This window comes from Giraffa tippelskirchi, chromosome X, assembly GCF_054371585.1.
Source record: "Giraffa tippelskirchi isolate mGirTip1 chromosome X, T2T-mGirTip1v1.2.pri, whole genome shotgun sequence".
NCBI classification, from domain to species: domain Eukaryota; kingdom Metazoa; phylum Chordata; class Mammalia; order Artiodactyla; family Giraffidae; genus Giraffa; species Giraffa tippelskirchi.
Window position 1 is genome coordinate 103,862,664 of NC_137289.1, and position 26,380 is coordinate 103,889,043.

At 39.1% G+C, this 26,380-nt stretch overlaps 1 protein-coding gene across 1 annotated transcript in view; it reads left to right on the top strand.

Moving 5' to 3' along the window:
- Positions 1–26,380, top strand: part of LOC145536368 (phosphatidylinositol-3,5-bisphosphate 3-phosphatase MTMR8-like) — a 221,919-nt gene that overhangs the window by 62,871 nt on the left and 132,668 nt on the right. The window contains 5 exon segments of the mRNA XM_081565575.1: positions 3,002–3,159; positions 4,467–4,595; positions 5,767–5,901; positions 21,756–21,888; positions 23,219–23,328. Of these exon segments, the coding sequence (XP_081421701.1) occupies positions 3,002–3,159; positions 4,467–4,595; positions 5,767–5,901; positions 21,756–21,888; positions 23,219–23,328 (665 nt within the window).

Here is a 26,380-nt window from a genome sequence, read left to right on the forward strand (position 1 = left end):
ATTCCAGCTTGTGCTTCCTCCAGCCCAGTGTTTCTCATGATGTACTCTGCATATAAGTTAAATAAGCAGGGTGACGATATACAGCCTTGATGTACTCCTTTTTCTAGTTGGAACCAGTCTGTTGTTCCATGTCCAGCTCTAACTGTTGCTTCCTGACCTGCACACAGGTTTCTCAAGAGGCAGGTCAGGTGGTCTGGTATTCCCATCTCTTTCAGGATTTTCTACAGTTTATTGTGATCCACACAGTCAAAGGCTTTGGCATAGTCAACAAAGCAGAAATAGATGTTTTCCTAGAACTCTCTTGCTTTTGCGATGATCCATCGGATGTTGGCAATTCGATCTCTGGTTCCTCTGCCGTTTGTGAAACCCGCTTGAACATCTGGAAGTTCATGGTTCATGTATTGCTGAAGCCTGGCTTGGAGAATTTTGATCATTACTCTACTAGCGTGTGAGATGAGTGCAATTGTGCGGTTAGTTTGAGCATTCTTTGGCATTGCCTTTCTTTGGGATTAGAATAAAAACTGACCTTTTCCAGTCCTGTGGCCACTGTTGAGTTTTCCAAATTTGATGACATATTGAGTAAAGCACTTTCGCAGAATCATCTTTAGGATTTGAAATAGCTAAGCTGGAATTCCATCACCTCCACTAGCTTTGTTCATAGTGATGCTTCCTAAGGCCCACTTGACTTCACATTCCAGGATGTCTGACTCTACGTGAGTGATCACACCATCATGGTTATCTGGGTCGTTAAGATCTTTTGTGTATAGTTCTTCTGTGTATTCTTGCCACCTCTTAATATCTTCGCTTTTGTTAGGTCCATATAATTTCTGTCCTTTATTGTGCTCCTCCTTACATCAAATATTCCCTTGGTATCTCTAATTTTCTTGAAGAGATCTCTAGTCTTTCTCATTCTATTGTTTTCCTCTATTTCTTTGCACTGATCACTGAGGAAGGCTTTCTTATCTCTCCTTGCTATTCTTTGGAACTCTGCATTCAGTGGCTTCTGTCTTTCCTTTTCTCCTTTGCTTTTCCCGTCTCTTATTTTCATAGCTGTTTGTAAGGCTTCCTCGGACAGCCATTTTACATTTTTGCATTTCTTTTTCTTGGGGATGGTCTTGATCCCTGTCTCCTGTACAATGCCACGAACCTCTGTCCATAGTTCCTCAGGCACTCTATCAGATCTAGTCCCTTGAATCTATTTCTCACTTCCACTGTATAATTATAAGGGATTTGATTTAGGTCATACCTGAATGGTCTAGTGGTTTTCCCCACTTTATTCAATTTCAGTCTGAATTTGGCAATAAGGAGTTCATGATCTGAGCCACAGTCAGCTCCGGGTCTTTTTTTTGCTGACTGTATGGAGCTCCTCCATCTTTGGCTGCAAAGAATATAATGAGTCTGATTTCAGTGTTGGGCCTCTGGTGATGTCCATGTGTAGAGTCTTCTCTTGTGTTGTTGGAAGAGGGTGTTTGCTATGACCATTGCGTTCTTTTGACAAAACTCTATTAGCCTTGGCCCTGCTTCATTCTGTACTCCAAGGCCAAATTTGCCTGTTACTCCAGGTGTTTCTTGACTTCCTACTTTTGCATTCCAGTCCCCTATAATGAAAAGGACATCTTTTTTGGGTGTTAGTTCTAGAAGGTCTTGTAGGTCTTCACAGAACCGTTCAACTTTAGCTTCTTCAGTGTTACTGGTTGGGGCATAGACTTGGATTACCATGATATTGAATGGCTTGCCTTGAAAACTAACAGAGATCATTCTGTCATTTTTGAGATCACATCTAAGTACTGCATTTCAGACTCTTTTATTGACTATGATGGCTAGTCCATTTCTTCTAAGGGATTCCTGCCCAGAGTAGTAGATATAATGGTCATCTGATTTAAATTCACCCATTCCAGTCCATTTTAGTTCACTGATTCTTAGAATGTTGACGTTTACTCTTGCCATCTCCTATTTGACCACTTCCAGTTTGCCTTGATTCACGGACCTATTATTCCAGGTTCCTATGCGATATTGCTTTTTATAGCATCAGACCTTGCTTTTATCACCAGTCACATCCACAACTGGGTATTGTTTTTGCTCTGCCTCCATCCCTTCATTCTTTCTGGAGTTATTTCTCCACTGATCTCTAGTAGCACATCGGGCACCTACTGACCTAGGAGGTCATCTTTCAGTGTCCTATCATTTTGCCTTTTCATACTTTTCATTGGGTTCTCGAGGCAAGAATACTGGTGATTTGCCACTCCCTTCTCCATTGGACCACATTCTATGAGACCTCTCTACCATGACCCGTCCATCTTGGGTGGCCCCACGTGGCATGGCTTGGTTTCACTTAGTTAGACAAGGCACTGGTCCCTGTGATCAGATTGGCTAGTTGTCTGTGATTGTGGTTTCAGTCTGTCTGCCCTCTGATGCCCTCTCTCAGCACCTACCGTCTTATTTGAGTTTCTCTTTTATTGCCACATAATCAGTTTATTGCCACATAAATTGATCAAATGAGTTATTGACTACATGTTGAATCTTGTGAAAGGAGGAAGTGTGGTTGACAAGAAGAGATGGCCGTTTATCAGCCAGAAGCAGGTATTGACCTGACTAACAAAGTGCAAGAACACTGCTAATGTTTTGCAATATGTTACAACAAATACTGCCTTTAGGACATTGAAGATCAGTTAAAAATTTTGGTAAGGACCACTTTCTCAGCCTGTGAAAACTGCAAAATTGAGTTTAGTCCATTATCCAGCATTTCATAGGAAACCAGGCAGAATGTTCCTACTTTGTATTGGGATCATATAAATATTTTTAAAAAAAGACTCTGAAGCATTATTTCAGTTCTTATTCCTTGTACATAAATAAAGGCAACCTTATACACAAATTATTGTCCTTTTCAGGGGCTGATGACAAATACTCCCTTAGAGAGAAGAAACTCTAGCTTTTTTTGCATTATTTCGTGTTAAGTTTCATTCATTATTACTTTATTTTCATGCCTATATTTCTTCTATAGAATTACCTGAAGATCTGTATGCTTTTTCATATAATCCCAAATTCTCGAAAGACATGAGGGAAAATGGATGGAAGCTGATTGACCAAACATCAGACTTTGGACGTATGGGAATTCCTAACAGGTACTGGACCATAACAGATGCCAACAGAAACTATGAGGTAATTTTGTTATTGTTTTATTTTGGTTCACTTAATTGAAACAGAAGTACATCAGCAAACAAAGTTTTGAAAAGGAAAAAAAAAACACTCATTATCTCTCCTTTTCAGTCAACATTCAGCCATTCAACAAGATATTTATTAAATAAGTAGTGCATTCAAAACACCAAGTCAGAGTTCTCATAGTCTAAAGCATAGGGTGCTATGGGAGCATAGATGAAGAATATGGAATTCAACCTGGGATGTCAGTAAGAGCCTTATGCTTTGGGGAATAGCCTAGAGAAGGAATTCTATCCTAACTTATACAGGGAGAGAAGGAAAGAGGTCAGTAAGTGAACTGAGATCACGGGTAAATTGAAGAATTTGAACGTTATCCTGAGGACTGCAACCACAAGAGTATTATGACCTGGAAATGTCTGTAAGTATATTTGTATTTTAGAAAGATAACTTTGGTATTGTTATGAAGAATTGGTTTGCTGGAGTTAAGAATGCAGGAGAGTGATATGAGACATGATGAGAACCTGAACTAAGGCCATGGCTGTGGATGGAGAGGAAGAGATAGTTTTAACAGATATTTAGGTAGTAGAAGTTAAAGAACCTGGTGACACATTAATGTGGCTGGGAGAAAGAGGGAGAAGTTTAGTAGGCATCCCAGGTTTCCTGGTTTCTGGCTTAGGTGTCCCAAGTGGGTATGGATATGTTAGCAAGATAAGGATCACAAGAAGAGGGACAGACAGCATCTTTAGTTTTAGACTTGAGTTCAAGGTGATTAAAAAAATCAGGTGTTTGATATCAAGCATTTGAGTCTAGATTCCAGAAAGATTTCTGGTCCAAATATAGAAGCTCTCAAGTGTATTGATTCACTAGGAAGACCTGGCATATAGTCACTTGTTACTGTGATTTATTACAGTGAAAAGATAGAAAGCAAAATCAACAAAGGGAAAAGGAGTGAAGTCTGGGGAAAACCAGACAAAAGTTGCAGCTTTTTCGCTTTCCCAGTGGAGTCACGTAGGATATGCTTCAATGTGACAACACGTGAAAAATGTTTCTACCTATAATGTTAGTTATTCTTAAGGTACATTTTGTTCTTATATATCTCAATATTTTCATTTCCAGAAAATAATAGCATACTTGGAAGAGCTTTTTACATCAAGGATATTTTTGTTCTTATTTTTGAGGAATCGATGATTCTAGGTGATAAGTAGTGGACAGCTAATGCTTGAGTGATTGCTATTCCAACCTGTTGCTTCTAGCAGGTAAAAAAAATGTAAGAAGATTAAGTTTTAAAAATTGAGTTTGTTTTCTTTTAGATATGCAGTACCTACCCTCCTGAAATAGTGGTTCCTAAATCTGTTACATTGGGAACGGTGGTTGGAAGTTCGAAGTTCAGAAGTAAAGAACGTTTGCCTGTGCTCTCCTACCTCTACAAAGAGAACAATGTGAGTTGACAAAAATTCTCTGATGAGAACTAAACTTGGCTCTAGAAGACCTGGGTTTAAGTCACACTACTGTCACTTACTAGCTTTGTGACCTCAAGCATGTTACTTCTCTGAACTTTAGTACTTTTGAGGGGTTTTAAGTGGGTCACATCAGGAAAAATATATTTGTACTTTGTAAATTTTAAAGTGCTGTGCCGATGTTAAGTGGCATTTGTAGTGTGTTCATTTATTTCTTTCTTGCTCTGCCAGCTCCTGCTTGATGGCAAGTAACTGTTAAATAAAAGGGAATAGTCATATGGAAGGATATTTGTAGACTGTTGCCTCTCACTATAACACAGATTTCCTTATTCTTTCTCACTATTTTTCATATAATTTAGGTCTTATGGGAAAGCACTTGACTCCTCTGAGTCCCTTTCCATAAGAAGGGATAATAGTTCTTGCCTCTTGTGGTTTCTCTGAGATCTGGAATTAGACAAATAGTCAAGTTCTCAGGTATTCAAGTGCTAAAGAGTACAGTAATATAAGTGGTTGTCTGTGTCAAACTGTCGAAGTAAGCAGATTATATAACAACACCACCAAAATGTAATGCAGTTCATTAACTAATCATTATCAGATGTACCTGCTACATAGCTGTGCTGTTTTCATATTGAAATGGCTTTAAACAAACCAGTACTCGATTTGCCATTGACTCCTAAAATGAGTGAACTCTGTTCTCTTAAGAAACTCTAGATCTTTGTTCTATCTTGAATTCTTAAGTGAGCCTCTTGTATATGAGTGATATCACTGGGACTATAAAAAGCAAGAAAATTTAAGAAAAATACTAGCCTAATACATATTGAAAATAGAAAAAATTTTATTAGAACACTCAAGATGTGATTTTCTTGTAGTCTGGGTTTGCCAAGACTGGGTTGGGAATCTTAGCCATGTAGAAGAAAGAAATAACTATCTGAGCAACAGTTTGTAGTAATATAGCCCACATGCTGGAGTGGGGAGGGAGGCAGGAAGCTGAGCTCAATGTTACTGAAATGCTGGATTTCAGGGCTACATTTTTTTTTTTTTATTTCACTACCCTGAGTTGGCTCATCCTCTTCTACTCATTGAACATGGGAACAAGGAGGATTTTTGACCACCTGTAAATATGATCACTCAACTGACACATTTTTCATTACAGGCTGCCATTTGCCGCTGTAGCCAGCCTCTGTCTGGATTTTATACTCGTTGCATAGATGATGAGCTCCTGCTAGAGGCTATTCGCCAGACAAATCCAGAGAGCCAGTTCTTGTATGTTGTAGACACAAGACCAAAGGTATCTATGTATCAGAAACCTCTCTAATACTCCTTTTTTACTCATGCTGCAATGCCCCTTCCCATGTAGTGAGCTTTGCAGTGTTAACGGGAAAGTTGGATTTGTGCATATGCGCTTGTTGTTGTTCAGTCCCTAAGTCATTTCCGACTCTTTGTGACCCTATGGACTGCAACACGCCAAGCTAACCTGTCCTTCACTATCTCCCGGAGTTTGCTCAAACTCATGTCCATTGAGTCGATCATTGAGTCGATGATGCCATCCAACTATCTTACCCTCTGTCACTCCCTTCTCCTCCTGCCCTCAATCTTTCCCAGCATCAGGATCTTTTCCAGTAAGTCAGCTCTTTGCATCAGGTGGCCAAAGTATTGGAGCTTCAGCATCAATCCTTCCAATGAATATTCAGGGTTGTTTTCCTTTAGGATTGACTGGTTTGATCTCCTTGCTGTCCAAAGGACTCTCAAGAGTGTTTTCCAGAAGCACAGTTCGAAAGCATCACTTCTTTGGTACTCAGCCTTCCTTATGGTCCAACTCTTACATCTGTACATGACTACTGGAAAAACCATAGCATTGACTATATGGACTTTTGTCAACAAAGTGATGTCTCTGCTTTTTAACATGCCATCTAGGTTTGTCACAGCTTTTCTTCCAAGAAGCAAGTGTCTTTTAATTTCATGGCTATAGTCACCGTCCGCAGTGATGTTGAATTCCAAGAAAATAAAATCTGCCACTGTCTCCACTTTTTTTTCCCATCTATTTGCCATGAAGTCAACAGCTTATGGTGAATGATGTCAGATTCATGATCTCCAAAGAAGATTTAGCTGTGGGACCAGGGACCAGGCTTGATCACTCAAGAGCTTTTGTGTTGCAGAGTTTTATTAAAGTATAAAAAGGGACAGAGAAAGCTTCTGACATAGACATCAGAAGGAGGATGGAGAGTACCCTGCTAACTAGTCTTAGCAAGGGAGCTATATACTTTTTAATTGATTATTACAGTAAATCAAAAGAATGTCTCAAGGTTCTAAAGATTTTACTAAACTCACTCCCACAATTTACATTTTAAGATGACAGGATTAGAATTAACAATAGAAAGATTTTACCAGACCCACTCCATTAATATACATTTTAAGATAACAGGATTAGTCAGAAGGTTCTCAAGAAGGAGAAACATGTCCTCAAGCAGGATACATTGTTGTTATATAATCCTTACTGAGACTGAGGAATGTAGAAAAAAAGTTTGTCCTTTCCTCCTCCTTGAGACTTCCAGACCCCTATCTCCTCTTTGAGAGCCCCAGACCCCTTGCTCCTCTTCGGGGACCATGGACTTCTTTTCAACCTACCTAGGAATTGACTCTCTCATTCCCCCCTTTTGTTTTAGGAGAATTGTGTTGCCAAGGGAAAGGGGCATAATTTTCATTCCATAACTACTTCCTGCTTTTGAGGGGTGTTGTCCCTTAATTGTGGAAGCAACATATTCTCCATTTGGAGAACCGTTTGGAAACTTTTTATTATAGCCTTCACTGTCAAGCAAGACTGTGAGAAGGTACTTTGAACAACTTAGTCCTGCCACTGCCTGTGAGTGTTGCAGAAAGGAGGATCCTCAGGTCAAACTAAACTCTCTGCATTAATTCCTTGACCTTCAGCATTTTGTCTGGCTCTAATAAGGGACTGTAGATGAATTGTGTCCCACTAGGCAAGCAAAGGACAAATTTGTTATTCTTATTCAGATGCTAAGTCGTTTCAGACTCTTTGTGACCCCATGAACTGCAGTACACCAGGCTTCTCTATTGATTACTGTCTCCCTGAGTTTATTCAAACTCATGTCAAGTCAGTGATGCCATCCAACCATCTCATCCTCTTTTGCCCCTTCTCCTCTTGCCCTCATTTTTCCCAGCATCAGGGTCTTTTCCAGTAAGTCAGCTCTTTGAATCAGGTGGCCAAAATATTGGAGCTTCAGCTTCAGCGTCAGTCTTTCCACTGAATATTCAGGGTTGATTTCCTTTAGATTGACTGATTTGATCTCCTTGCTGTCCAAGGGACTCTCAAGAATCTTCTCCAACACCACAGTTTGAACGTGTCAATTCTATGGCACTCACCCTTCTTAATGGTTCAACTCTCATATCCATACATGACTACTGGAAAAACCATAGCTTTGACTATATATGGAACTTTGTCAGCAAAGTGATATCTCTGTTTTTAATACATTGTCTAGGTTTTTGATAGCCATTCTTCCAAGGAGCAAGTGTCCTTTAATTTCGTGGCTGCAGTCACTGTCCACATTGATTTTGGAGCCAAAGAAAATAAATCTGTCAGTGTTTCCATTGTTTCCCCATCTATTTGCCATGAACTGATGGGACTGGATGCCATGATCTTCGTTTTTTGAATGTTGAGTTTTAAGCTAGCTTTTTTACTCTCCTCTTTCACTTTCATCAAGAGGCTCTTTAGTTTCCCTTCACTTTCTGCCATTAAAGTAGTATCATCTGCATATCTGAGGTTGTTGATATTTCTCCCCACAATCTTGATTCCAACTTGTGCTTCATCCAGCTCGGCATTTTGCATGATATACTTTGCATATATGTTAAATAAGCAGGGGGTGACAATATACAGCCTTGACATACTCCTTTCCCAATTTGGAGCCAGTCCATTGTTCCATGTCCGGTTCAAATTGTTGCTTCTTGACCTGCATACAGGTTTCTCAGGAGGCAGGTAAGGTGGTTTGGTACTCCCATCTCTGTAAGAATATGCCACAGTTTGTTGTGATCCACACAAATACTTTAACATAGTCAATGAAGCAGAAGTAGATGTGGGTTTTTTTTTGGAAGTGCCTTGCTTTTTCTATGATCCAGCCTATGTTGGCAATTTGATCCCTCATTCCTCTGCCTTTTCTAAATTCAGCTTGTACATCTGAAAGTTCTCAGTTCACGTTTTCCATAGCCTAGTTTGAAGGATTTTGAGCATAATCTTGCTGGCATGTGAAATGAGTGCAATTGTGCAGTAATTTGAACATTCTTTAGCATTGCCTTTCTTTGGGATTGTAATGAAAACTGACCTTTCCCAGTCCTGTGACCACTGCTGACTTTTACAAGTTTGCTGGCCTAAAGAGTACAGCACTTTATCAGCATCATCTTTTAAGATTTGAAATAGCTCAACCTGAATTCCATCACCTCCATTAGCTATGTTCATAGTAATGCTTCCTAAGGTCCACTTGACTTCACACTCCAGGATGTCTGGCTCTAGGTGAGTGACCACACCATCGTGATTAACTGGGTCATTAAGAACTTTTCTGTACAGTTCTTCTGTGTATTCTTGCCACCTTTTCTTACACTCTTCTGCTTCTGTTAGGTCCTCACTATTTTTGTCCTTTATTGTGCCTATCTTCGTATGAAAAGTTCCCTTGGTATCTCCAGTTTTTTTTTTTTTTTTTAGAGATCTGTAGTCTTTCCCATTCTATTGTTTTCCTCTTATTTCTTTGCATTGGTCACATAAGAAGGCTTCCTTATCTCTCTTTGCTATTCTCTGAAACTCTGCATTCAGTTGGGTATATCTTTCCCTTTCTCCATTGCCTTTTGTTTCTCTTCTTTTCTCAGCTATTTGTAAGGCCTCCTCAGACAACAACTTTGCCTTCTTAAATTTCTTTTTCTTGGGGATGATTTTGGGTCATCACCTTCTGTACAATGTTATGAATCTCCGTCCATAGTTCTTCAGGCACTCTGTCTACCAGATCTAGTCCCTTGAATCTCTTTATCACCTCCACCTTATAATCTTAAGGGATTTGATTTACGTTGACCTGAATGGCCTCGTGTTTTTCCCTACTTTCTTCAATTTGAGTCTGAATTTTGCAATAAGAAGCTGATGATCTGAGCCACAGTCAACTCCAGATCTCTGTTTGTTTTTTTTTTTTTTCCTGACTGTATCTTTCCTGACTTTTCCATCTTTGGCTGCAAAGAATGTAATCAATCTGATTTCTGTACAGACTGTCTGGTAATGCCCGTGTGTAGAATCTTCTCTTGTGTTGTTGGAAGAGTGTGTCTGCTATGATCAGTGCATTGCCCATGTGTAAAATCTTCTCTTGTGTTGTTGGAAGAGTGTGTCTGCTATGATCAGTGCATTCTCTTGGCAGAACTCTTTGCCTTGCTTTGCTTTTGCTTTTGCCTTGCTTCATTTTGTACTCCCAAGGCCAAACTTGCCTGTTATTCCAGGTATCTCTTGACTTCCTATTTTTGCATTCCAGTCCCCTATGATGAAAAGGATGTATTTTCTGGTATTAGTTCTAGGAATTCTTGTAGGTCTTCATGGAGTCATTCAGCTTCAGCTTCTTCAGCATTAGAGGGTGAGGCATAGACTTGGATTACTGTGATGTTGAATGGTTTGCCTTGGAAACTATCCAAGATCATTCTGTCATTTTTGAGATTTCAACCAAGTACTGCATTTCAGACTCTTTTGTTGACTATGAGGGCTGCTCCATTCCTTCTATGGAACTCTTGCCAACAGTAATAGATATAATGGTCATCTGAATTAAATTCTCTGATTTATGTCCATTTTAGTTCACTGATTCCTAAAATACCAATGGTAACTTTTGCCATTTCATGGTTGACCACATCCAGTTTACCTTGCTTCATGGACCTAACATTCCAGGTTCCTATGCAATATTATTCTTTACATCATCTGACTTTACTTTCACACCAGATACAACCATAATTGGGCATCATTTCCTCTTTGGCTCACCCTCTTCATTCTTTCTATAGCTATATCTCTGCTCTACTCCAATATAATATTGGACACCTACCGACCTGAGGGATTCCTCTTTCAGTGTCATGTCTTTTTGCCTTCTCATACTGTCCATGGGGTTCTCAAGGCAAGAATACTAAGTAGTTTGCCATTCCATTCTCATGTGGACCATATTTTGTTAGCCCTAACTGGCAGGAACATGCCCTTCAGCCACTCAACATAGCTCGATGACATGCCTGGTGCCCAGGCTTTCCTACTGCTGCTTCTCATTGAGCGTTTGAACCTTCTCTGGCTGTCAGCTGTCAGTCAAGGACAGATTCTCATCTTATGTATCATTTAAGATTTGTGTTTCTGTATTAATTTTCTGTTTTGATGATCTGTCCATTGGTGTGAGTGGGGTATTAAAGTCTCCTACTATTACTGTGTTACTTTCAGTTTCTCCCTTTCTGTCTGTTAGTGTTTTTCTTTTTTTTTTTTTTTTTTTTATAAATTTATTTATTTTACTTGGGGGCTAATTACTTTACAATATTGTAATAGTTTTTGCCATACATTGACAAGAATCAGCCATGGGTTTACATGTGTTCCCCTTCCCGAACCCCCCACCCACCTCCCTCCCCCTCCCATCCCTCTGGATCATCCCACTGCCCCGGCCCCGAGCCCTTGTCACATGCATCGAACATGGAATGGTGCTCTGTTTCACATATGACAATACACATGTCTCAATGCCATTCTCCCAGAACGTCCCACCCTCACCTTCTCCCTCAGAGTCCATAAAATTGTTCCATGCATCTGTGTCTCTCATTCTGTCCCGCAGGTTATGTTAGTGTTTTTCATATGTATTGAGATGTTCCTATGTTGGGTGCATAGATATTTATAATTGTTATGCCTTCCTCTTGGATTGATCCCCTGATCATTATGTAGTGTCCTTCCCTATCTCTTGTAATATTCTTTATTTTAAGGTTTATTTTGTCTCATATGAGGATTGCTACTCCAGCTTTCTTTTGCTTTCCATTTGCATAGAATTTATTTTTCCATCCTCTCACTTTCAGTCTATGTGTGTCTTTAGGTCTGAAGTGGGTATCTTGTAGACACCATGTATATGGGTCTTATTTTTGTATCCATTCATCCAATCTGTGTCTTTTGGTTGGGGCATTTAATCAGTTTGCATTTAAAGTAATTATTAATATCTATGTTCCTATTGCCATTTTCTTAATTGGGGTTTGATTTTGTAGAATGTTTGATTTTGTAGATATTTTTCTTTTCTTGTATTCTCTACTATTCTCTGGTATTTCTCTTGTAAGTTCCTTTAACATTTGTTGTAAAGCTGGTTTGGTGGCACTGAATTCTCTTAACTTTTGCTTGCCTGAAAACCTTTTGATTTCTCCATCAATTCTGAATGAGATCCATGCTGGGTAGAGTAATCTTGGTTGTAGATTTTTTGCTTTCAGTACTTTAATTATATCCTGCCATTCCCTTCCTTCAGAGTTCGTGGTGAAAGATCAGCTGTTAAACATATGGGGTTTCCCTTTTATGTTACTTGTTACTTTTCCCTTGCTGCTTTTAGTATTTTTCCTTTGTGTTTAATCTTTTTTAGTTTTATTAGTATGCGTCTTGGTGTGTTTCTCCTTGAGTTTATCCTGTATAGGCTCTTTGAGCCTCTTGAACTTGGTTGACTATTTCCTTTTACATGTTGGGAAAATTTTCAACTATAGTCTTTTCAAAAATTTTCCCATACCTTTTATTTTTCTCTTCTTCTTCTGGGACCTCTATAATTTGAATGTTGGTGTGTTTGATATTGTCCCAGAGTTCTCTGAGACTATCCTCAGTTATTTTCATTCGTTTTACTTTATTCTTCTCTTCAGAAGTTATTTTCACCATTTTCTCTTCCAGCTTACTGATTCATTCTTCTGCTTCAGCTGTTCTGCTATTGATTTCTTCTAGAGTATTTTTACATTCAATAATAGTGTTGTTTGTCTCTGTTTTTTTTTTTATTCTTTGATTCTTCTAGGTCTTTGTTAATTGATTCTTGCATTTTCTGCATTCTGTTTTCAAGGTTTTTTTATCATCTTTACTATCATTATTCTGAATTCTTTTTCAGGTAGTTTGCCTATTTCCTCTTCACTTACGTGGACTCTTGTGTTTCTAGTTTGTTCCTTCATCTGTGCAGTGTTTCTCTGCCTTTTCATTATTATTATTTTTTTAAACTTACTGTGTTTGAGGTCTCCTTTTCCCAGGCTTCAAGGTTGAATTCTTTCCTCCTTTTGGTTTCTGTCCCCCTAAGGTTAATATAGGGTGAGATTTATGCTGAATTTTTTTCTTTGTTTTTACTCTCATGGGAAAGACTGAGTGAGGTGGTAATCCTGTCTGTTGATGACTGGGTTTGTATTTTTGTTTTATTTGTTGTGTAGATGAGGCATCCTGCACAGGGTACTACTGGTGGTTGTGTGATGCCCAGTCTTGTATTCAAGTGGTTTCCTTTGTGGAAGTTCTCATTATTTGATACTCCCTAGGGTTAGTTATCTGGTAGTCTAGGGTCTTGGAGTCAATGTTCCCACTCCAAAGACCCAGGGCTTGATCTCTGGTCAGAAACGAATATTCCACAAGTGGTTTGTTATGGCATTAAGTGAAATTAAAACACATACCCTAAAACAAGAAACCAAAGATGAACCTCAGACAAATGGCTGTTAGAAAATCAGGTAAATATGATTGAAGTTATGGAATATACATACATACATATACATCTATAAGCAAAAACAAAGCAGTCCAACAAAATAAAGTACAATAGATTGACCTAACAAACAAAGGAAACCAAAAATTATATCTACCTGTTAAGAACAAGACTAACTAAAGCACAAACTGGAAAACAAAACTAAAGCAAGGTGCCAAGTAGGGGATAAAGCAATGAAAACAAAACTAACAAATATGTTGAGAGGAAAAGGAAAGAAAGAAAAGAAGGAAAGAATAAATATTTAAAGCTAAATAGAGGCAAATAAAGAAGATTTATGTAAATTAAAGTTTAACTGCAAGGGGAAGAGAACAGTAGGAAAAGCATACAAATGAATAAGTGTAGAAAAAATAATAATAGGTTTAAAAAATTAAAATTAAAAAAGGAGAAAAGAAAAAAAGATATCAAAAAGGAAGAGGAAAGAATAAATAAAAAAAAAAAAGGAAAATTCCACAGAACTGCAAAAGCCCAACATAGGGTCAGAGGTTTATAACAACAATAAAAAGTGTGACTGAAAAAAAAAAAAAAAACTCAAAAGCTTAATCAGCTTTCATAATTTCAATAAAATCGACAACTACAAAAGAAGGGGAAAAAAAAGGAAATGGAAAAGAAAATCCAAAATTAACAATAGAACAAGTCAAAACATAAGCATAATAAATGTTTTTCTTTAGTCACTGCTGTCAGGATCCTTTCCCATGCTGGGAGTCACAGTCCACCTCACCTCCCAAGGATGCCCTCCAACACTGTGCTGGTCTCTGGACCTGCTGTGGAGGCACCTCAGATTCTAATCTAGTCCTTCACCAGTGTGATCTTGCCTCCAATGTCCACAGCTATGAGAACTAGTGCATTTTGTTTTGTAGGAGCCCTCAATGTCCTTTTATATATTCCACAGAAAGTTTGCCTAGTTGATTGTGGGAATTCAATCTGCAGCTTGCACAGCTGGTGAGAAGGTTTTGGTTCTTCTTCCTCAGCCACACTGCCCCGGGTTTCTATAGTGTTTTATTTCCACCTTTGCGTGTGGGTCATCCACTGAGGTTTGCTCCTGAGGCTGTCCTGGAGGACTTGGGTCTGCCCCAGTGAGGGCCAGGTGCGGAGGTGTTGTAGCTGCTTGGGTCACAGTGATTCTGGCAGCACCAGGTCCTCAGGGGAGTTGGCAGCTAGGGCAGCAGGAAATATAGTGATCTTGAAGGGTAAGGCCAGTACACTGTACACTGTACACTGTACTGGCCAGTATTGGCCAGTACACTCCAGTATTCTTGCTTGGAGAACCCCCTGACAGAGAGTCTGGCAGGCTACAGCCCACAGGGTTGCAAAGAGTTGGACACAACTGAAGTGACCCTGCATGCATGGATGCAAGACATTTTTTTTTTTTTTGCCTGTGGCAGCTCTACTCCAGTGAGGGTTGAGTGTGAAGGTGGCATAGCTGTTTAGTTCACCAGGATCCTGGCAGCGCCAAGTGAGCAGGGACACGGACTGCCTCAGCCGATGGAGCTATGGCCCTATCAGTCTTTTTTCGAGCCTCTGGTAGCTGGCGATCAGAAGGCCTCTTTGGCTAGTCTTTCTCTGTAGCTCTACCCATTCAGGCACTTAGAGGGCTCCCTTGCCTGGGGTCCTTCTCTATTGTTTGGTGCATAAGGTACATAGAGGGACCACCCTGGCTGGAGTTCTACTCTGTAGATCAGCACATCAGGTACTTAAAGGGGCACCCTGGGTGTGGTCCTGCTCTGTAGTTCAGTGTGTCAGTTGCTTGATGGGCCAGGCTCTCTATTGTTCAGCTGCTGGTGCTCGCTTGTGGGGAGAAAGATGCTATGGTGATGGCTCCATCCCCTACATGTGACTCAGCAGTATCACCTTGCTTCCATGGCTGCCTTGCTTTCCTCCACAGGCATTTCCCATCGCAATCTCCTCCCTTATGTCCCCTCGGTCCGTCTCTCCACAGTCATCAGCAGCCCTCGCCCTAGGATTGCTCCACAATTCCTAAGGTCCAGCTCCCAGCTGCTGCACCTTCTAGGGTACCTGTGTCCCTGTTCAGGGTATGTATCGCTGCAGCAAGGACTGTCTGATTCTCATTCCATTTAGGCTGCCACAGATCAGCTGTTTCACTCACAGCCTTAAATGTTTCTCCTCCAACTCAGACAGTTACCCTGTTGTGGGGATCAGACCCCTGCTTCAGTTCCCCCAACTGCCAAGGGCAGGTCCAGTCCTAGTAACACTCGGTTTTCCCCCCTAGTTCCTTCATACTACCGAGTTTTGCTTGGTTCTATATATTCTTTTCTGCTGGTCAGGAACTTCTGTCCACTCTCAGCTGGTGTTCTCCATGCATTTTTGTATCTGAAGGTGTATTCCTGATGCATCTGTGGAGAGAGATGTACTCCACGTCCACCTACTCCTCCACCATCTTTCAGGTTCCTTTTTCTTAAAGTCTGTTCTTTTCACACACCGCCACAGAACAAAATAATTTTGTTTATAATTTGATATGTGGAATGTGGCTGACTATGCGGTTTCATTGCTAACTAGTGATTGCTAAGTCAGTGATTTAGATCACAGCCTAAGCCAGGGGTTGTGACTGCAGAGGAGCATGTGCTTGAAACCATACTGTGGCTTTATACAGAGGTTTGTCCATTTTTGCGATCTCTCTGTGTGACTGGGCTCAGCAGAGAAAATAATTTCTGTTTTTGTTCATGTACCGTCCTTGGACTGCAAAATAAAGTAGGGGATGGGCTAATTGAATTCTGCAAAGAGACTGGACTGGTCATAGCAAACACCCTTTTCCAGCAATGCAAGAGATGACTTTACACATGGACATCACCAAATGGTCAATACTGAAATCAAATTGATTACATTCTTTGTAGCTGAAGATGGAGAAGCTGTGTACAGTTAGCAAAAACAAGTACTGGAGCTGACTGTGGCTCAGACCATCAGCTTCTCATAGCAAAATTCAGGCTTAAATTAAAGAAAGCATGGAAAACCAATAGACCAGCCAGTCATGACTTAAATCACATCCCCTATGAATGTGCAGTGGAGGTGATGAATAGATTCAAGGGATTAGATCTAGTAAACAGTGTACCTAAAGAACTATGGACAGAGGTCTGTAATACTATACAGGAGGCAGTGGTCAAAACTTTCCCAAAGAAAAAGAAAAGCAAGAAGGCAAAGTGGTTATCTGAGGAGGCTTTATGAATAGCTGAAGAAAGAAGAGAAGTGAAAAGCAAGGGAGAAAAGGAAAGGTACATCCAACTAAATGCAGAGTTCCAAAAAATAACAAGGAGAGACAAGAAAGTGTTCTTCAATGAACAATGCATAAAAGTAGAGGAAAACTACAGAAGGGGAAAGACTAGCAATCTCTTCTGGAGAATTGGAAATGTCAGTGGAACATTTTGCCCAAAGATGGCCACAATAAAGGACAGAAAGTGTAGAGACCTATAGTAGAAGCAGAAGAGATCAAGAACACTCTTTCCTCTCTATTTGAAGTAATGGGGCTGGATGCCATGATCTTAGTTTTTTTTGTTGTTGTTTTTTTTCAATATTTAGTTTTAAAGTGGCTCTTTCATTCTCCTCCTTTACCCTCATCACAAGGCTCTTTAGTTTCTCTTTTCTTTCTGTCATTAGAGTGATGTCATCCACATGTCTGAGGTTGTTGATGTTTCCCCCACCTATCTTGATTCCAGCTTGTAACTCATCCAGCCTGGCATTTCTCATGATGTGCTCAGCATATAAGTTAAACAAACAGGGTGACAGCAGACATCCCTATTGAACTCCCATTTCAGTCTTAAACCAATCAGTTGTTCCATACAGGGTTCTAACTGTTGCTTCTTGACCCGCATACAGGTTTCTTGGGAGACAGGTAATATGGTCTTGTATTCTTTAAGAATACAAGATGGTCTGGTATACTTTAAGACAGGTAAGATGGTCTGGTATACTTTAAGAGCTTTCCACAGTTTGTTATGATCCACACAGTCAAAGGCTTTAGCATAGTCAATGAAAGAGAAGTAGATGTTTCTCTGAAATTCTCTTGCCTTCTCTATGATCCAGTGAATGTTGGCAGTTTGATCTCTGGTTCCTCTGCCTTTTCTAAACCCAACTTGGACAGCTGGAAGTTCTTGGTTCACACAATGCTGAAGCCTAGCAGGCAAGATTTTAAGCATGACCTTATTAGAATGGGAGATGAGTGCAATTGTCTGATGGTTTGAACATTCTTTAGTACTACCTTTCTTGGGAATTAGGATGAGGATTGACCTTTTCCAGTCCTGTGGCCACTGTTAGGTCTTCCAGATTTGCTGACATATTGAGTGCAACACCTTTATGGCATCATTCTTCAAGGTTTTGAATAGCTCTACTGGAATTCCATCACATCCACTAACTTTATTAACAGCAGTGCTTCCTGAGGCCCATTTGACTTCATGTGAACTCCACAATGGCTCTGGGTGACTAACCACAAAATCATAGAAATCCAGTTCATTAAGATCTTTTTTGTACAGTTCTTCTCTGTATTCTTTCCATCTCTTCTTGATCTCTTCGGCGTCTACTAGTTCTCTGCCGTTTCTGTCCTTTATTGTACCCATCTCTGGGAAAAATGTTCTCTTGATATTTTCTGAAGAGATCTCTAGTCTTTCCCCTTCTGTTGTTTTCCTCTGTTTTTATGCATTGTTCATTGAAAAAGGTCTTCTTGTCTCTCCTTGCTATTCTTTGGAACTCTGTGTTTAGTTGGATGTGCCTTTCCCTTTCTCCCTTGCTTTTCACTTCTCTTCTTTCTTCAGCTATTTGTAAAGCCTCCTCAGATAACCACTTTGCTTTCTTGGTTTTCTTTTTCTTTGGGATAGTTTTATTCGCTGCCTCCTGTACAGTATTACAGACCTCTGTCCATAGTTCTTCAGGCACACTGTTTACTAGATCTAATCCCTTGAACCTATTCATCACCTCCACTCCATATTCATAGGGGATATGATTTAAGTCATACCGGGCTGGCCTATTGCTTTCCCCCTCTTTCTTTAGTTTAGGCCTGAATTTTGCTGTGAGAAGCGGATGATCTTAGCCACAGTCAGCTCCAGTACTTGTTTTTGCTGACTGTGTACAGTTTTTCCATCTTCAGCTACAATGAATATAATCAATTTGATTTCAGTATTGGCCATTTGGTTATGTCCATGTGTAAAGTCATCTCTTGTGTTGCTGAAAGAGGGTGTTTGCTATGACCAGTGCATTCTCTTTTCATAATTCAGTTAGTCTTGCCATGCTTCATTTTGTTCTCCAAGGCTAAACTTGCCTGTTGCTCCAGGCATCTCTTGACTTCCTACTTTTGGATTTGAATCCCCAGTAATGAATAGAACATCTTTTTTTTGGTGTTAGTTCTAGGAGGTCTTCATAGAACTGTTCAACTTAAGCTTCTTCAGCATCATGGTAGGGGCATAGACTTGAATTACTGTGATGTTGAATGACTTGTCTTGGAAACAAACTAAGATCATTCTGTCATTTTTGAGGTTGCCCCCAAGTACTGCATTTTGGACTCTTTTGTTGATTATGAGGGCTACTCCATCTCTTCTATGGGATTCTTGCTCACAGTAATAGATACAATGTTTATCTGAGTTAAATTTGCCCATTCCCATCCATTGTAGTTCACTGATTCCTAAGATGTTGATGTCCATTACTTCATGGCAGGTAGAAGGGGAAAAGGTGGAAGCAGTGACAAATTTCCTTTTCTTGGGGTCTAAAATCCCTGTGGATGTTCAATGCAGCCATGAAATCAGAAGATGATTGTTTCTTGGCAAAAAAGTGATGACAAACCTAGACAGTGTGTTAAAAAGCAGAGACATCACTCTGTCAACAAACATTCGTATAGTCAAGGCTATGATCTTCCTAGTGGTCAGGTACAGTTGTGAGAGCTAGACCCTAAAGAAGGCAGAGTGCCAAAGAATTGATGCCTCCGAACTGTGGTGCTGGAGAAGACTCCTGAGAGTCTCTTGGCCAGCAAAGTGATCAAACCAGTCAATCTTGAAGGAAATCAACCCTGAATACTCATTGGAAGGACTGATGCTGAAGCTTAAGCTCCAGTGTTTTGATCACCTGATGCAAGCAGCCGACTCATTGGAAAAGTTCCTGATGCTGGGAAGGATTGAAGGCAGAAGGATAAGAGGGCATCAGAGGATGAGATGGCTGGATGGTATCACCGATGCAATGGACATGAACTTGGGCAAACTCTGGGAGATAGTGAGGAATAGGGAGACCTGGTATAGCAAAGAGTGGGACACAACTGGGCAACTGAACAATAACCATCCTTCAGTTTCTCAGAAGTTTGCTGTCTTGCTTCAACTAAAACTGCATTTGACATTTAGGGATTAGAAAGAGTTTAATAAAATCTGTGTCTTTCACCATTATTAATCTTAAAACGGTAAAGAGCTTTTGAAAAACTGAAGAATTGATGCCCTTTGTCCAAATGAAAGATCACAAAGTCCCTCTTTTTTTTTAAGTGTATTTTATTTATTTATTTTGCTCTACCAAGTCTTAGTTGCGGCATGTGGGACCTTTGACCTTTGTTGATACGTGTGGAATCTTTAGTGTGTGTGTGCATTTGTGTGTGTGCTCAGCCGTGTCCGACTCTTTCTGACCCCCTGGACTGTAGCCTGTCAGGCTCCTCAGTCCATAGGATTTTCCAGGCAAGAATACTGGAGTGGGTTGCCATTTCCTTCTCCAGGAATCTTTAGTTGTAGCATGCAAATTATTAGTTGTGGCATGTGGAATCTAGTTCCTTGACCTGGGATTGAATCTGGGCCCCCTGCTTTGGGAGCATGGAGTCTTAGCCACTGGAACACCAGGGGAGTTCCTCAAAAGTCCTTTTTAATAGATCCATTTTTCCTCTCTCAGAGGACATACGAATATCTAGCAACACTCCTCTTCTGGATGGCTAGATCTATACTTTTATTAGAAACTGTACTGTAGTGACAAAGTTCTGTCCTTATGAGTTGATCAAATCTGGGTTCAGACCTTGCCTTCGGCTTTTATCCATATGATTCTTGTTGAAATTGGTTCACCTGTCTGAACTCGTCTTCTTATGGGGATAATAAAAGTACCTATCTTTAGGGGCTCTTGTTGAGGATTAAATGAGATAATATATGTGAAGTATCTAGCACAGTATTTAGTATACACATACTAGGGGCTCAGCAAATATTATATATTCTTTCCTACTTGAACATTAGGCTGCTAATATATAGCAGTTTCTCAGATATGCCAGACCTATTCCCAGAGAGTGTGCAGTGGTATGATGTAGCTAGCTATCTGTAGTAGCTGGCCTTTCTGCTGCTGCCCAAACTTTGGTAGGGACTGCTGTAATGATTGTTTAATTTGTGGATGCATCCATCAGTCATAATAAACTTTCTTGTTACTAGGTGGTTGTTGCTTACACCTCCTCAGGTGTCCCTTTGATGTTTGTCATTAATTTAATGAAAGCTCAGTGACATTGTGTGATAAGAAATCAGAATTACCATTGTTTTCCCCTTTAACAAATATCTTGCATTCTATGTAGAATATGTTAACTTGTAGATTTTTTTTCCTGCATGTGTTAATGTGAATAGTTTGTGTTTTTGAGGTTTCAGTGTCATTCTTAAATTTTTATTAGTACAGAAACTACACCCTATCCATATACATGCTCCTCCTACCTTCTGAAATGCACAATAATGGGAGATTAGAAAATAGGCCCAGACAACATTAGAAAGATCGTCATCATCATAGAAGGTATTTTGGCTACTTTCTAGTTTTTTGATTAATGTCTCCTCTCTGCAAGTCTCATTTACTCACTACCCCACCCAACATTCTTCATATGACCTACAAGTATTCTGATTATAACAGCTGAATATAGTGTTAAAATGGCCCTTGGTAGCTCCATTTCAATATTATCAATGAGTGAAAGTCATGTATCTCATGAAGTCATGTTTTAGACATTTTTCTACAATAGTTCATTATAATTAACTGGCCCTGAAGTTCTTAGACTTCTTTCTAGAGCTCCTCAGTTATAAATATTTTTGAAGTTCTCAATTATAAATACTTTTCACTCAATATAAAGCCCTTTCAGGTGAGAAAACATTTGTTTGTGATAGGAAACTCAAAATTATTATTTTAGTTCTTCAGATCAGACATCTTCATAGCTGCCATATCCTTCAATCAATCTCTTAAGCTGGGTTTTAATAATAAAATAAAAATACTAAATCTCCTTATCTTTCCCTGTACTATTCTGTTACTTAAAATACCTTATCTAAATGCCAATGAAATTCTCTTCATTCCAGAATGTGCTGTATCTGATCTGACTTCTTTTTAAATGGGTAAGATTTAAAACTGTTTAGAATGAAGCATCGAGATTGACAAACCATGTCCTTTCATCATCTGCTCTATCTGTTCTCTTATGTTCTCAATATTGCAGTTAAATGCCTTGGCCAACCGAGCAGCTGGGAAGGGGTATGAAAATGAAGACAACTATGCCAACATTCGCTTCAAGTTCATGAGCATTGAGAACATCCATGTGATGAGGAGCAGCCTGCAGAAACTCTTGGAAGGTACAGGGATTTCATCTGGGCTAAGCCAGAGGCTAAACAGATCACATAATTATGTAAGCAAAAAATATGTCTGATTTTGGGGTGAAATATAAAAGCAACCAGGAGAGCAGAATCAATAGGTGATAAGATTTTTGACTATAGTATGAATCCAGTTTGCATAGATAGTACTGAATTATAGCAGTGTTGATCTGACAGAGGAACTACAATATTTAGTTTCATAACTCTGTAGAGTCCATCTGGGTTTAGTTGCTATGGAAATAATGTATCTGTATAAAATTATAGAGACTGCTATGTAGAGGTGGGTAGATCAACACAAATATAAGTGAATTTGGGATTTATTTCATCTTCCTCATTTAATCTGCTGTAAAGAGTCAGTCCAGTTTCATCACTGTCCTGATAAAGGGGGTGGATTTAGACTTCAAAGGAATAAAGCTGCCATCAAGCAATTTGGGTCATCTGTCATAGATGCAAAATAATTGGGATCAGAATGGGGGCAAGGTGAGATCAGGGCCGCACAGGACTCTTGCGTCTAGAACATTTCTCCCAAAGCCACTCACTATCCAGGATTCCATGATGTGATATGTCATCTCAGGCACACATTAGGGAAAACCTGCCCTCCTTAAGTGAACTCCCTGTTCTTCCTCTCCTCAATTTTTTACTTATACTGTCTGCCAGGACCTCTCCTTCACATGACCCTTATCAGATCCTATCTCCTCAGTCTGCAGCCCTTTTAGGGTATTAGGATTCCTCTTCCTTAGGTCTCTTCCTCCTCTCTTTTTTTGTCTCAGAATATTCTATAGTAGGAGAAGAGAACCTTTTGCAGATTTTTTTGAGGCAAAAGATTGCCCTCTGTTGGATAACCAGCGCAAAATGCATGAAAATTAACATAATTTTTTTCAACTTGTTGAGACAGCACAGATCTACAAGGGAAGTAGGTGGTGATGTGGAAGTAGAGACAGATGTTAAGGGCTACAGAGTTAGGATGAGTAAGAGGAGTTAGAATGGGATTCAAATGTGTTTTCTAATAGCAGGAGATGTGAGTGTTTTCCTGTGGATACTAAATCAATCTTCTGTCTCTCTTCTTTAGAGATTTCTGTGGTCTTGGGGGTGGATTCTATGGACTTGAGAAAGCAGAAACCCAAGCTAGGAGATATGGTAGACTCTAGCCCTAGTACTGTCCCTGATTCACTGTGTGGTTTCCAACTAATTATTTAACCTTTCTGTGCCTCAGCTTCCTCATTTACAAAATGGGGATCCACTTTGTCCCCTTTCTTGTTGAATAAACTGAGGTAATTGTGAATTTCAATCTCTGCTTCCTTTTCTACCTTAGTTTGTGAATTGAAAACTCCAACAATGAGTGAATTTCTTAGCGGCCTGGAGAGCTCAGGGTGGTTGAGACACATTAAAGCTATTATGGATGCTGGAATTTTCATTGCAAAGGTAATAATCAGGACTTTTAAGAACTTGCACTGACTTAATTATGGGATCTCTTAAAGTGACAGTGTATCATGGAAAGAATATAAAAAAAAAGATACCTGGTTTCTAGATTTAGGTCTGCCACTAATTTACTGTGTGCCCTTGGCAAATCTCTTCCCTTCTCTAGGTTTCATCCTCTGTAAAGCAAGGTGGTTAGACTAGAATCTAATGACATAACTTTTTTTGGGGGGTGGAGTACTGAACTCTTTGACAATATGATTGACCCTCTCCCCTGGAAAAATGTGCATATGGCTATGCGTACAGAAAATAGACCTTAATTTCAGAGAGTATACAGACCTCAGATCTCTGGTTAAAAACTCTTAAATAATATCTCATGGTCCTTCCAACTCAAATACTCTGATGTATTTTTGTGTTGATTCTAAGGTACCAAGTGTAAGTAAGACTGGGTATAAAATAAATGCAGTTTGTTTCTATGGGTTTTCAGAGCTCTGAGTATAAAGCTGACCTTTCTGATTTCTTTGTATAGGTCTGCCTCTGAATACAGTCTAAGTAGACTTCATCACTCATTTATGCTGAGTCACTTACTTTCTGACCTTCAGAACCCTGGCTTCTGTATCATTTATTAGGTGATGTTTAAAAAAAGAAGAAATTTGGAGTGTACGTTTTATCATTTTGAAATTTTGTTTATATATTCCTACATGAGAACTTCCTCTCTTCACCCCACCCCAATTATTTGGTAGAAGTGAAGAAAAGGAGAGAATCACTTTCACCACTCTTCTGCCATTTTCTCAGTTGAAGATGAGATTTATAGCCTCTGCCTTAAAAGGTTTTTAAAAGAGTGTGTGTATTTAACTATCTTAAATATCTAGCCCTAATGTTTTTCAATTTCCTAGTCCTATTGCCTACATTTTTCATTATAATATATTATTAATGCTTACTAAGTGACCCCCTAGGTCATTTCAAACACTTTATTCCAGCCATTCTTTATGCTGTTCCTTTTTTGCATGTCCTATACCCATACATTTGTCTTTCCTTTCTGAAACTGACTTCATGAAACCAAAGAGAGTGAGAATGGAGAAGAGGAATATATTTGATAGATAGTACAACCTCATAAACATTTATGAATTAAAATGAATGGATGAAAAAAGATAGGCTTGCGTTTGTACAACTATCCTGTGCTTCCCATCTCCATAAACACCTATATATCCCCAGCTTGAAAAAGTCAGCCTTGAATTTTCTCTGTTCCCCTCCATCTGGTAATTGCCTCATCCTGTCAGCTATCCTCAAGTGTTTCTCAAATCTATCCTTTCTTTCCAGCCTCTGCCTTAAGTACTGTAATAACTTTCTGACTGGTTTAATTGTCTCTACTAGTTGCTCCCCAGTTTGGCCACCAAATTCATTCTAAAGTCATCTTTCTTGAGCAAATATGGTAATGTCACTTTAAACTTAAAATCCTCCAATGACTCCCCATTGCCCATAAGACCCTGGCAATTGTGACATCTTGTTCTCAAAAACACTATAGTATCCCTCCCTCTCTCACTTTGTCTCTCATTATCTTTATTTATTTTTCTCATTATAAAAGTTATACATGTACATTGTAGAAGAAGTAGACAATTCAGAAGTATATAACACAAAATGTACATATTCCCTGTAGTTTGCCCTCACAACATATATATCACTATTAATAGTTTAATGTATGCCTCTAGATCAGCACTATTTGAACTTCCTGTGTTGATGGCTTCCCTTGTGGCTCAGAAGATAAAGAATCTTCCTGCATTGCAGGAGACCTGGGTTCGATCCCTGGGTTGAGAAGATCCCCTGGTGCAGGAAATGGCAACTCACTCCAGTATTCTTGCCTGGAAAATTCCATAGACAGAGGAGCCTGGAGTTGTAAAGAGTCAGACATGACTGAGTGAGAGGGTGATGCCCAGTTCATGTGATGTTGGAAATGTTCTGGATCTGTACTAATACAATAGCCACTAGCCACATGTGGCAGTTATATACTTGAAATGTGGCTAGTGAGAGTAAGGAATTTCGAAGTTTATTCAATTTTGATCAGTTTAAATTTAAATAGTGACTTGTGGCTAGTGACTACCATATGGCACAGTACAGGTCTAGATTTTCAGCATATATAAATATATATAGGGCTTCCTTGATATCTCACTTGGTAAAGAATTATAACTATATATATTTTATTATTACTACTTTGTAAAAGTAAGATTATGTTGTGCATAATTTTCTGCAACTAACTTTTTATACTTAATATATGATAAATATTTTCTAGGTCAGTTCAATCAGTACAATCTCATTTTTTCCAGTGACTGTATAATATTGCATTAAGTGAATATTTGAATTTCATTTATTAGGTGATGTTAAAAAAAGAAGAAATTTGGAGTGTACATTTTCTCATTTTGAAATTTTGTTTATACATTCCTACATGAGAACATGCTCTCTTCACCCCACCCCTATTATTTGGTAGAAGTGAAGAAAGGAGAGAATCACTTTTCACCTCTCTTCTGCCATTTTCTCAGTTGAGATGAGATTTACAGCCTCTGGCTTAAAATCATGGTCCCTGTTAATGGACAATTCAGTTATTCACATTTTTTACAAATGCAGACATTGTTGCATCAAATAGCCTTGAACATATTTCTTTATATGTGTCAGCATTCTTAAAAGTAGATTTTCAGTTGAAGAGTAAGAATATTTCAGACTTTACTAGATGTGGCCAAATTGCCCTTCAACTAGGTTACACCAGTTTCCATTCCCACCAACAATGCCTGTTTCTCTACATAGCCAGCAATGGTTATCATCAGTCATTTTAATCTTTGCTAATTTGATAGGTGATGCATTTTATGTCCTGTTTTGATTTGCACTTCTTTTTTAAATTTTTTAATTTAATTTTTTTATTTTTTTAAATTAATTTATGTATTTTAGTTGGAGATTAATTACTTTACAATATTGTAGTGTTTTTTGCCATACATTGATATGAATCAGCCACGGGTTTACATGTGTTTAATCATTGGTGAAATCGAACATCTTTTCCTGTCTACCAGTG